Source organism: Bison bison, unplaced genomic scaffold (genome assembly GCF_000754665.1).
Source record: "Bison bison bison isolate TAMUID 2011002044 unplaced genomic scaffold, Bison_UMD1.0 scf7180017864146, whole genome shotgun sequence".
Lineage (NCBI taxonomy): Eukaryota > Metazoa > Chordata > Mammalia > Artiodactyla > Bovidae > Bison > Bison bison.
In genome coordinates, this window is record NW_011494718.1 from 6,439,504 (window position 1) to 6,453,296 (window position 13,793).

At 35.5% G+C, this 13,793-nt stretch overlaps 1 protein-coding gene across 5 annotated transcripts in view; it reads left to right on the forward strand.

Moving 5' to 3' along the window:
• Window positions 1–13,793, forward strand: part of LRBA (LPS-responsive vesicle trafficking, beach and anchor containing) — a 758,995-nt gene that overhangs the window by 539,255 nt on the left and 205,947 nt on the right. For all 5 annotated transcript variants that reach the window (XM_010840761.1, XM_010840760.1, XM_010840763.1 and 2 more), the window contains exons 43-44: window positions 7,596–7,711; window positions 10,610–10,722. In XM_010840761.1, the coding sequence (XP_010839063.1) occupies window positions 7,596–7,711; window positions 10,610–10,722 (229 nt within the window). The remainder of the gene's footprint in view (window positions 1–7,595; window positions 7,712–10,609; window positions 10,723–13,793) is intronic.

Here is a 13,793-nt window from a genome sequence, read left to right on the forward strand (position 1 = left end):
CCATGAAATTAAAAGACGCTTACTCCTTGGAAGGAAAGTTATGACCAACCTAGATAGCATATTGAAAAGCAGAGACATTACTTTGCCACGAAAGGTCCATCTAGTCAAAGCTATGGTTTTTCCAGTGGTCATGTATGGATGTCAGAGTTGGACTGTGAAGAATGCTGAGCGCTGAAGAATTGATGCTTTTGAACTGTGGTGTTGGAGAAGACTCTTTTGAGTCCCTTGGACTGCAAGGAGATCCATCCAGTCCATTCTGAAGGAGACCAGCCCTGGGATTTCTTTGGAAGGACTGATGCTGAGGCTGAAACTCCAATACTTTGGCCACCTCATGAGAATAGTTACACCTTAGAAAAGACTCTGATGCTGGGAGGGATTGGGGGCAGGAGGAGAAGGGCATGACAGAGGATGAGATGGCTGGATGGCATTACTGACTTCTTGGACGTGAGTCTGAGTGAACTCTGGGAGCTGGTGATAGACAGGGAGGCCTGGCGTGCTGTGATTCATGGTGTTGCAAAGAGTCGGACACGACTGAGCGACTGAACTGCACTGACCTGGAACTATGATGGAGGTAATGAATATAATGTGGACCTCTTCAGAAGATCCCGTGCATGAACTATCTCCTTGTAGTTTCACTCAAAGGCATTTTCCCTAGAGAAATGAAAATATGTGTATTCATACAGTGACCTATTCATAAATGTTGATACAGCTATGAACAACAAATTGGGACTAGCCAAAATGGTCATGTACTAGTGAATGGACGAATTATGGTATGTTCATCCATACAACAAGATATACTGCTCAGCATTAAAGAGGACAATCTCCAATTTACAGAAGAACGCGAATGAATTTTAAAAGTATGATGGTATCTAAAGAAACAACCCAATCAAAAAATTGATAGAAGACATAAATAGACATTTCTCTGGAGAAGACATACAGGAGGCCAAGAGGTACATGAAAGGATGTTCTTCACTGCTAGTTATTCGAGAAATGGAAATCAAAGTACAGTGAAGTCTCCCGTCACAGTGGTCAGAACGGCCATCATCAAAAAGTCCCCAAACAGGAAATGCCAGAGAGGGTATGGAGAGAAGGGAACACTCCTATATTGTTTGTGGGAATGTAAATTGGCACAGCTTCTATGGAGAACAGTATGAAGGTTCCTTAAAAACCTAAATAAAGAGCTATCATATGACCCTGCTATCCTACCCTTGGGCATATATGTAGAGAAAAACATGAAACGAAAGAATACATGCTCCCCAGTGTTCACTGCAACCCTGTTCATGGAAGCAACCTAAATATCCATTTGCAGAGGAGTGGATAAAGCAGATGTGGTACATACGTACAATGGAGTATTATTCAGCCATTACAAAGAATGAAATAATGCCATTTTCAGCAACATGGATGGTCCTATAGAGTGTCATACTGAGTAAGTCAGACAGGAAGGATAAATTTATTGTATGACATCCCCTGTAAAGTGAAAGTGAAAGTTGCTCAGTCATGTCTGACTCTTTGCAACCCCATGGACTATACAGTCCATGGAATTCTCTAGGCCAGAATACTGAAGTGGGTAGCCTTTCCCTTCTCCAGGGGATCTTCCCAACCCAGGAGTCAAACCAAGGTCTCCTGCATTGCAGACAGATTCTTTGCCAACTGAGCTATCAGGGAAGCCCGACATCCCATATATGTGGAATCTAAAAAGAAATGATACAAATGAACATACTTATAAAACAGAGATTCACAGACTTAGCGAATGAACTTACAGTTGCCAAGGGAAAGGATAGGGGAACAGAATAGTTAGAGTTTGGGTTGGACATGTACACACTGCTATATTTAAGTGGATAACCAACAAAGCCCTACTGTATAGCACGTGGAATGTGGCAATGTCATGTGGCAGCCTGGATGGAAAGGGAGTTTGGGGGAGAATGGATACATTTATACATATGGCTGAGTCCCTTTGCTGTCCACCTGAAACTGTCATAAAATTGTTAATCAGCTATATCCCAGTATAAAATAAAGAAGTTTACAATAAAAAGTATGGTGCTAGGTGAAAGAAGCCAACTGTTTGTATATTGTGCTTGTATACTGTGTATACAATCTGTGTATAGTGTGATTCCATTTATATGACATTTTGGAAAAAGTGAAACTACTTGGACAAAAATCAGATCAATGGTTTCAAGAGACTGAAATTGAAAAGGGACTATTAGTTACAAAAGAGTGTGAGGAAACTTTTTGATAACATGGAAATATTTCCTGTCTTGACTTTGTGGTGTTACCCGACTGTGTTTGTTGGCAAAACTCATTGCGTTGTACACCTAAAAAGGATGAATTTTACACAGTGTAAAGAAATTGGTACACCTGAGTTTTATAAACAAATAGATAAATAGTGTGAAATCAGTATACAGCGTGAGAAACTCAAGAACCATGCCAGTAGGAATGCAAGTTAGTATAGTCACCTTGGAAAATTTGGCAGTTTTCTTATTAAGTTAACTATATACTTAATTTATGTCCTGTCAGTTCCACTCCTAGGTGATTATAGAGAGTAATGAAAATATATGTACACACATTCACTTGTAAGCAAATATTAATAGCAGTGTTATTCATGTAGTCCCAAATTGAAACATTTCTAGTCCATCAACTGTAAATGGATCAGTAGATTGTAGTGCGTCCATGCAATGAAATGCTATACAGAAGTTATTTACAAAACAGCAACACAGACTCAAAAACATAAGAAGCAAACTTACAGTTACCAAAACAGAAATGTGATGGGGGGATAAATTTGGAGCCTGAGATTAACAGATTCACACTACTATATATAAAATTAACAACACAGATTTATTGAATATCACAGGTAGCTATATTCAGTATCTTATACTAACATATAATGGAAAATAATATGAAAAATATTTACATATGTATAACTGAATCACTTTGCTATATACCTGAAACTAACCCAATATTGTATATCAACTACACTTCAATTAAAAAATATCAGCAATTATCTCTACATTATAGAATTTAAGGTTTCAATTTATCTACTTCCAAAATCTTTATTTTTCCAATTCATAAAAATGTAGATGCACTACTTTTATTATCTAATTAAAAGATATAAAACAAATTTCAAAAGAAATAAAAAGGAGTTGACCACTGACATGTTCAGCAGCATGGATGAGTCTTAGAATCATTAGTAAACAAAGCTGTGTGCTACAGGCATCATGGCCGTCATGGGCTATGATTCTCCTTACATGAAGTGATTGAGAAATAATGTGAAATTGTATGATTCTATCTATATGAGACTATTATAAAAGCAAAACCGTATAGTGACAGAAAGCAGATCATTGGTTACCAGGAACTAGGACAAAGGACTTAGCTTTTTGGAGTGTTTCTATGATGATTGGTTACAGAAACAGGTATATTCAAAAGTTATTAAACCATACATTTAAGTTTGGTAGATGTTATTATATTATGTTTTATCCCAGCAAAGATCAGTGAAAAAGAGGCTCTGCATGTTTAAAATACCTAAGTTACAGAAGTGCTTATTTCATACCCATTTTCAAATGTACCATCACTTAATATGTATAATAAATCATTAAACTTTTTATCATTTTGATTAAAATGATTAGACTTTGCTTTATTATGTCATATTTGTTTCAATTTTTTCTGTTGATGTCAATATCAAATCCATATGTTAAGGATTTTGCATGCAATATATTTAATTAAAACTTTTATCTTTAACCTCCGATAAATCAGAGTTCAAATATTAATTTTGTATATACATGTGGAGTTAATAACTAGCATTTATATTGTTCAAAGTAACTTAATAACTATGTGAAAGGAATGTTAAAATGCCAAAGCATCTCTCCCAGTACAGGGAATTGGAAGAGTGTCAGGTTATATCGCTCTTTCCTATGTGCTAGCCAGTTGTCTGTATTTAAAAAGCAGGATCATTACCTGTTTTATTTCTTAGTAGTTGTTAGTTTTCATCAATTCAGTTAGCTAATTTAAGAACTAGGAAGAGACTTAACACTGAAATTTTTATATTGATTGAAATGCATTAGCAGTAGAAACTTGCAGTTTACTTTTAACATACCTAATTTTGTATTGATTTGGGCTGTTTTTGATTAGTGTTTATTCAGGTTTTTTATTTAGTATCTTCTTATAACTGCAACTGATACAGAATCAACAGATAATAGCCAAAATATCCATAGGAGTTGTAGTCATCCTGGGCTAGAGGAGTTTGTAAGCTGATACACTCCCACGCCCTGTGGCAGTAGGACTCTGGTCTGTGCCAAACCTGTTTCACCATAGGCTGCTTTTGAGTGAGTTCATGAGTTTGAGCAATTGATCCCCGATAGAATGAGGTAGAAGCCCCAGTGTCTTCTTATGACCTGCTCTTGATAGTCACAAGCCATCATTTCTGCTACATCTTATTTGTTTCAGGAGAGTTATTAAATACAGCCCAGGCCCCTTGGCAGGAGAATCAAGTTCCTTCTCTTAAAGAGAAAATAGCAAAGAATTTGTGGACATGTAACAGGTTAGAACTTTGCAAAGCTGATTTTTTGAAAAGCTCAATAAAATTGACATACTTTGCCTAACTATGAACAAAAGAGGTAATATGAATTAGCAAAGTCAGAAATGGAAGAAGGGACTGGACTGCTGATCGTGTAGAAATTAAAAACATTAGCAGGAAATATCAGCTTACAAATTAAGACAATTGAGATGAGATGGACAAGTTCCTGGACAGTCAGAATTGCCAAAACTTTCTCAAGAAGAAATTAAAACTCTGAATAGACCTGTGACAGATCCATTGGATTAGAATTCAAAAATCTTACTGAAGAGTCAAGGCCCAGATGGGTTAACTGATGAATCTTATTAAATAGATAAATTAGAAAAATACCAACCCTTCACAAACTCATTCAGAAGATACAGAAGAAACACTCACCAACTCATTCTGTGAGGCCATCTTTTCCCTATTATCAATGCCAGGCAAAGATTTCACAATAAAAAAACTATAGACTAATAACCCTAATGAACATACACAAAAATGCTTTATAAAATATTGCCAAACCAAATCCAGCAGTATACAAAAAGGATTATAAGGTAGCCATATGGGTTTTATCACAGGAACTCAAATTGGTTTAAATCTGAAAATCAGTATTATGCACATAGTTAATAGAATACAGGATAAACAGGTAAGCAGCAGCCACCAAAAAGTCCCATACTTCACCCATACTACACCGTACTTACTGTTTAAAGACTGAATGCTTTGCCCCTACTGTCAGGAAAGCCAGAATGTCTTCCATTCTCACCACTTCTATTAAAATTACATTGGGGATTTCAGCCTGTGTGATAAGAAAGGAAGGGATGGAGGGGAAAAGCAAAGGCATCCAGATTAGAAATGTCTTTTTCCTAGATGACAAAGACATGTACAGTTTTTACAATGAAAAATGCATAACAAATGGCTGTTAGAAATTAAAGACAACATCGATAGATGGAAATGTTCCATATTCATGGATCAGAAGGTTCAGTATAAAGATGTCAATTCTCCTCAGATCTATAAATTTAATACAATCCCTATCAAAATTTAGTACACTTTTTGGGAGAAATTCAGCTGAAATACAATGAATCTAGATTTGCCAGAACAATTTTGAAAAACAACAGAATTAGAAAACTAAACTATCTGATTTCAAAACTTACCATAAAGCCACAATAATCAAAATGTGTGCTATTTATCCAATGATAGACGTATAAGTTAATGAAACTACATTAAGAATAAAGAAATAAAATAAGCCCTTGCATTTATGGTCAGTTGCTTTTTAACAAAGTTGCCAACACAATTCAATGAGGAAAGGGTAATCTTTAAATAAATACTTCTGTAATGATTGGAAAGTCACATGCAAGAAAATGAATGTCAACACACTGTTCATAAGAATTAGAAAATGGATTTAATCAAAATTTAAAATGTTTGTGCTTTAAATGCATCACTTAAATATATGAAAAGATAAGCCACAGACTGAGAAAATTTTTGTGCATCATATATCTAGTAAAGGAACTGCATCCAGAATGTATAGAGACCTTTTACAACTCAATATAGGATGAAAGAAGCCCCCCGGTTAATGAAGAAAAGATCTGATAGTAATTTCCTCAAAGAAAGTAAATGGCTAAGTAGCACATGAAAAGAAATTCAACCATGTACATTAAAATGATATCAGTTTATACTCACTAGTATGGCTATAATCAAAACTACCTACAATAGTAAGTTTTGGCAGAGATGTGGAAAAGTTCAGACATCATGCATTGTTTGTTGGAATGTATAATGGAAAACCATTTGGCAGTTTCTCATGAAGTTAAAGTCAGCGTACAGCCCAGCAGTTTCACTCCTAGGAATCTACCCCAAAGAAATACAACCGTATGTTTATCAAAGACATATACATGAATGTTCCTAGTAGCATTTTTCATAAAAGCTAAAAAGTGAAATAATTTAAATGTCCATCAGTTGGTGAATGAATTTTTAAAATGTGGTGTATTCTGTATTCATACAATGGAATACTACTTAGCAATCAAAAGAAATGAACTGCTTATACATGCTGCCACAGTGATGAATCTGAAATACATTATGGTTAGTGAAAGAAGCCTAATGCAAAAGATAACATGATGTCTGATTCCATTTGTCTGAAATGTTCAGAAAAGGCAAGTTCATACAGATGGAAGCAGATTGATAGTTGCCTAGAGCTAGGGGTAGAATTAAGCGTTAGTTCTAGATAGGCACAAGGCGACTTTTTGTGGTGATTAAAACGTTCCAAAATACATTGTGGTGATAATCGCACAACTCTAGACATTTACTTTAAACGTATTGAATAGTACACTTGCATGCATAAATTTTATGGTATGTAAATTACACCATTGTAAATTAAGCTTGAAAAAAAATAGGTATCTTGTCCTTAGTGGTAGGAAGAACTAGGACAGCATACTTCTCTGAGATTCTGGGCTCCAAATGTATTTAATCCTGCCACCTATTTCCCACTGCTACTTAGTGTTGGTCAGTTATGTTCTTTTGTATTTATATTACATTAAGAAAATAGAAAACTTGGTATATTGTTAGGGTATATAAAAAAATAGTTTCTCTTACCTTTATCCCAACCGATGAATAGACACCTGAAGAGTGAATCCTCTTTCCTCTGTTACAATAGGTATGAAAAACATGTTTAAATTAATAATGTACAAATATGTTATCTTTAAGAGATGACTATAAAAACTGATAAAGATGTGTATACAATTTTATATGTATTTCTTAGTAACTACAATAGCTCTTATACCAGTAAAGCAGTGAATTATTAATCATACTGTTATTAATCAATTTATAGAGCTAGCTATTATAATGGTTTTGTAATGACAGCTTACCTTAATGAATAGAACATGGATAATAGACCTGTGGCTCATCCAAATCATTTGTTTAAGCATTAATTGTAGATTGAAACACCTCTACTGTTCATTAATATAAATACATCAATTCGAATGAGCCCAGAAGTCATGATTTATTATTGATATAACTAATCTTAAGTTTAAATTGATTCCACATCAAATTCTTTTTCTTGCAGGCGTATCTCATTAGCTAGTCCACGTCAACTTTTTAAAGCTTCTAATATGACCCAGCGATGGCAGCACAGGGAGATTTCAAACTTTGAGTACTTGATGTTTCTCAACACAATAGCAGGTAATTTAAGCCCATATGTTGATTTATTTCAAATGATAAGTTATTAATTGTGCTATTAGATTATTTGGAGTATGCATATGAATGGAGTCATTCTATGTAAAGCTGAAAGCATAAGCAACATACAAAGATGAGGAAAAAATGAAATATAGCTAAAGAATGATTATTAGTATATTGTGTGTGTACATATATTCATAAAGGTATGATGAAAATGAAAACTAAAAAGATTGTGTGGAGACATTCATTATGAAAGATTTTCTCTCAATTTGAGGAATTAACAGTCAATTCACAGGGAAGTTTTTGACAGTTTCTGAACAAATGAGCAATATCAGAGCTGTATGAAAAGTTGGAAGCAGTATGAAGGATAAAGAAGGGTGCAGGGAGTCTAGGTGGAGAGCAAAAGTTAGGAGGCAGTTGCACATAAAAAGTAATGAGGGCCTGCATTAGAGAGGTGACAGTAGGAATTAAAACAAAGGATTAGACAACACAAGAATTTACAAGGTACAAACCATCTGCCATCCAGAGGACTGAATGCTGAGAGTAAATGAGAAGAAAGTGTCAGAAAAGACTTCCAGACTTCTGTTCTAAATCATGGGGGAAACCGTGGTGCTATTAAAGGAAAAAGAAGGAAAAAATTTGATCTAGAGAAAGATGATGATTTTACTGTGCTAGCAAGGCATACAATATATCAAAAAGATGCTGAAGTACAGAAGGCATTTGGAACTTAGAGAAAGACATTGGGTTTCATCTGCATAGAGACTAATCACCAAGAGATAGAGATGAGATTACCAAGCCAGATGATGCAGAAAGCAGTGAGATAAGGTCTGGGGCCTGCTCTTGAGCAGGACAAAAAGAAAGAGGAAAGTTGTTAAGAGAAGAGAAGAGGATCAGTGATCCCAGAAATTGTAGATTTAGTAGGAGAACTAAGTTGAAACAAATGGCTTGAGACACAACGGGAGAGGAAGAGGGAAAAGTGTAGGCCTCTGTATCAAATGTGATTCAGAGGTGAGGGGGAATTCAGAATGAATACAGGTCATGCATTAGGCTTTAGCATCTCAGAACCTACAAGTTACTTTATAGGAGTTCATTTTCAAAATAAACAAAAGAGTTTAAGGACTGAATGGCTGGAGATTAAATGAGAACCTTAGGTGTAGATTGGGCTTTTCTGGTGGCTCAGATGGTAAAGAATCTGCCTACGATTCAGGAGACCCCGGTTCAATTCCTGGGTTGGGAAGTTCCCCTGTAGAAGGGATAGGCTATTCTTGGGCTCCAGTATTCTTGGGCTTCCCTGGTGGCTCAGATGGTAAAGAATCTGCCTGCAGTGCGGGAGACCTGGATCTTACCTGGGCTGGAAAGATCTCCTAGAGGAGGGCATGGCGACTCATTCCAGTATTCTTGCCTGGGGAATCCCCCTGGACAGAGGAGCCTGCTGGGCTACAGTCCATAAGATTACAAAGAGTTGGACACGACTGAGTGACTAAGCACAGGCATTCAGTAGTTATATATTGAATTTAACTTAATTAACAAGAGTCTGTTGACGATGAGCAGGTATGTACTCTTTTATTGTAGGTACAATAAACTTGATTATTTAAGCATATAGGATAACAAAAGTATTTTATTGTTTACTGATGATAAGATCTCAATCAGAAGGAGAGAAAAATGCAAGAGAAAAGGGATATCAAAATAGGCTGCTTTTTGCTACTAAGTTCATTTATTTTTTTCTGGGAGAAATTAAAACTGACAGAAATATGAAGTGTGATAATTACATCTGAATTAAAATTATCTTATTATTCATATTTTGTAAGACTGTTTCCAGGCCTCAAGCTTATGATGAATAGAATGAAATAAAATGCTAAAAACATCAAATCATGAGGAAGGCTTAGATACCGAGAATCTGTGTGGAGAGCTAGTGTAATACTCAGCTGTATGTTGATATGACATCCGTATATATTTGAGAACTGGGAAAGAAAGAAGGGGATAGAATACACTGTAAGAAAGGAATTCAAGCAATATTAATATATTTATCTCCCTTATGTTAGCCATAAAAGTTTGTTCACATTAAATCTAGCTAAATATAGGTTATAGACTAATAAAATGGTGGGGGCAGTGTTTTTACTTTGGAAACAGTGATGTCACCTACTGAGCCTGCCTCCCTAAAGTGATATTCAGAAAGCTGCTGTTCCTACATGGATGGGCTGCCTCACCCTTTGCTTTATTCATATTGTTAATAGACCTGAATGTGTCATTGAATGTCTTTGATTTAGAAGAAGCATAGAAGATTGTGTGGCATCATTTGGGAATTAAATAAGCAGCCTCGATGATGCCATGAATTATATTCAAAGGGGCATAGAATTTGAAAGCTTTCACAGGAATTTCAGAGTTATTTAGAATAACCTCATCATTTTACAGGTGACTAATGAATGCCCACAGGGGTTAAGTCAGTTAAACTTGGTTTATTAGTTGGTTGGTTGATTGGTTAGTTAATTAATGGCAGAGAAAGGATTCTGGTTTTGAAAAACTCTTATGTGATAGGAAATTGTTTTTTAAATTCTTAGTCAAGATTATTTTTGTTTCAATTAATACAAATAGCTGTGGAATTTATAAGAACATTAGCATGGGTACAGAGCATCTAGATTTAAATATAGTTCAACCATTGCGAGTTCCATGATTTGGGGCAAGTTACATAAACTTTTGTGCCTCACTTTTCTATTTATAAAATGGGGTGATCCTATTTTCATAGAATTATTGTGAAAATTAAATGAAATAATGAATAAATGATAGCACTGGGAACAGTGTTTGGCACTCAGAAATTGTTGTTCTTGTTATTTTTAATAAAATATATTCCAGAATGTTTATCATCTTACTATTCTAAATTAAGAATGACTTTTTTCCCTCTTCTAGGACGGACTTACAATGACTTAAATCAGTATCCTGTGTTTCCATGGGTCATTACTAATTATGAATCGGAAGAACTGGATCTTACTTTGCCAAGTAACTTCAGAGATTTGTCCAAGGTAATTTCTTAGTTCATCTGAAATACTGTGTGTAAAATATTATATATTATCTTGCATATAAAAAGAAATCTGATTATCTTTATTTTCACAACACCTTAAAAAACTTTTTAATATAACTTTAATATATTTATCTTTTAAATGTATTTTCATTATTCTTAAATTTAAAAGAGAAGTTTAATGTGCATGATAACCTTGATGGCAATTAAATTTTGAATTCCACAGATTCAGTACTTAAACCTTTCTTGGCTTATCATTGAATACAGAATGCTTCTTTCTTACCTCCATACTTTGCTTCCTCTGCCTTGAACATTCGTCTCTGCTCTGTGAATGGCTGACCCTCTCAGCCCTTCAGGACCACTACCTCATAGAGACTGTTACTGATCCCTTCCTCTGTCAAAGCATCTGAAATGACCTGCATTTCACATATTCTTTTACCTCGTTGTTTTGGTTCTTCTTGTGTCATTGTTTACCATTATTTCCCTTTTGCCAAGAAGAGAGTGTGTATTATTAAGTACAATAAATGTATTAAGTGAATTAAATAATAAAATATACATGACATTTCCTCCAAGTTCTAAAAAGTTAATTTTAACTGTATTACATTTTAAAATGTGAAACACATACATAAGAAAACAAAAACTACCCCTAATTTACCACATATATTGATACACAATGGTTATTATATAAACCTTTCTCATATCTTCAAGTATCATTAAGAATTTTCCTTTTTTGTCATAAATTATCAATAAATGGAATACCCTGAATCATTCTTTATTACAAAATGAGGTTATATGCCTCTTTTTTTCTTTTTAACTTTTTATAATGGAGAATTCCAAGCATATACAAAAGGAGACCAAACAGAATAATAAGTAGACAAAACAGGTGCATTCTCATGTATCAATCACTGTACTTCACTAATTATCACCTTGTAGTTCCTCTTATTTTATCTTTACTCTCATTTTCTCTCCCCTTTCCCATATTACTTTGAAGCAAATTTCAGATAGCATATCATTCCATTCATAAATATTTCAGTATATACTTTTAAAAACTTTGCAGAGCACAACCATAATCCCATTAGTAAACTTAAAAATATTAACAATACTTTCTTAATATCATCAAATAGCCAGTAGGCTTTCAAAATTGTATTTAGTTTGTTTATTCCAGTCAGGATCCAACAAGAACCACACATTGCATTTAAGTCTGTTCATTCTGTGGAGTTCTCTTTCATCTTTTTTTCCCCCCCTGATTTTTTAGTTGAAGAAGTATATTGTCTTGTAGATTTTTTCATAGTGTGGATTTTGCTTATTGCATCTGTGTGGCATAATCTACAGGTTTCATTGTCTCCTATATTCCTTGTAAATTGGTAGTTGATTCCAGAGGTTTATAGAATTCAGATTAGGTTTTTTTTTAGCAAAACTGCTTCATAGGAAACTTTTGCACTCTTCTGTCAAAGGACATGTAATATATAATTTGCTATTTTTATAATTTTATTTACTGTGGCTGTGCTGAGTCCTCGTTGCTGCGTGCGCTTTTCTCTAGTTGCGGAAAGTGGGCGCTGCTCTTTTCCTGGTTCCTGGGCTTCTCATTGCAGGGGCGTCTCTTGTGCAGCACGAGCTCTAGGGCACAAGCGCCTCAGTAGCTCAAGCACACAGGCTCGGTCGTTGTGGCTCCCAGGCTCTGGAGCACAGGGAGAAGGGTTTTGGTGCTTGGGCTTAGTTGCCCCACAGCATGTGGGATCTTCGAACGAGGGATGGAACCTATGCCTCCTGCATTAGCAGGCGGATTCTTCATCACTGCGCCAGCAGGAAACCCCTCTAATTTACTTTTCTTTTGTCATGTTTAATGCCAGAACTCATTAGTTCAGTAGGCATTGCAAAATCATGGTATTTAAATTCTATCACTGTTATTTCATGTATTATTTGGGACCATTTTCTAAAGAGATGACATCCCTTCATCTGTTATTAAGTTTTTCAATGGTACATAACATTGGAAAGGCAGGATAAACATTTCTTTATATATATCAGTTTTTAAAACAATGAATTGGTTCCCAGCACCCTCCAAAGAAACCTAATTTTAAAATATTTATCTTTATGAATTTGTACACAAAACTGAAGTGGTTTTGATGTTTCAACCCACTGCAGTTAGTATTTTCATTGATGATCACTTGTTCCTGCTTTGATCACGGGGAGTTTCTTCAAGTTGTTCCTGCATTGTTTTGATACAGTCTTAGTAGTCTGAAAACTTCCATGATCTCTGATATAACAAGGTGCTTTAGTCTTAACCCTCACATTTTCTGGCCCAGTTCTCATATTTAGTATCATTTATTTCTTTAAGGAGCCCTAGTGGGAGTCCTTTTCCAGGGAAATGTTTGTGAAACACACAGTTGGGCCCACTGTCCTTGTCGCAGGTACATGCTCATCACGCAGTCGTGTTCGACTCTGTGACTGTAGCCTGTCAGGCTCCTCTGTCCAGGGGATTTTGCAGGCACGAGTACCGGAGTGGGTTGCCATTTCCTATTTCAGGGTTGCTGCTAGATTTGTCTTTGTTTCTAGCCCCTTCCGAAAGATCTAGGAAAGAAAAACTAAGATGAAGTACTTCATGAGTTGAAACTGATTCCTCCAGTTAAATTTAGGAGCATGAAAAATTTAGAAGCGAAAAATATTCCTTTAATGTAAAAGGAACACTGTACCCCTGCTCCCATCTGTTCAGACGGTCAGAAAGTCCAGTCTTTTTCCTAAAACTCTTAGAAATTTCTACCAATACCTGAAGAATGTTTATATATTCTACAGATCTAACCTGGAGGTTCTTTGCTGCCTTTCCCCTGCCTGTTCCCCGAGCCCCTGTTGCTCCCTTATCCTTCTAGGTCACTCTGGAGTTCTCAGAACATGAGACTTCTTCTTTCTAAGATTGTACATAGTCCCTTCCCTTAACTCTTTTAAATCTGTTTTAGGCTCTAGTGAAGTATTTAAGTAAAGCTTTACTGAGTACCCAATCACATCAGAAGTACAGGCTCTAAGCAATTTATAGTCTCAGTCTGAGGATCACTGCCTACTCTCTACAGATTACCACAAGAT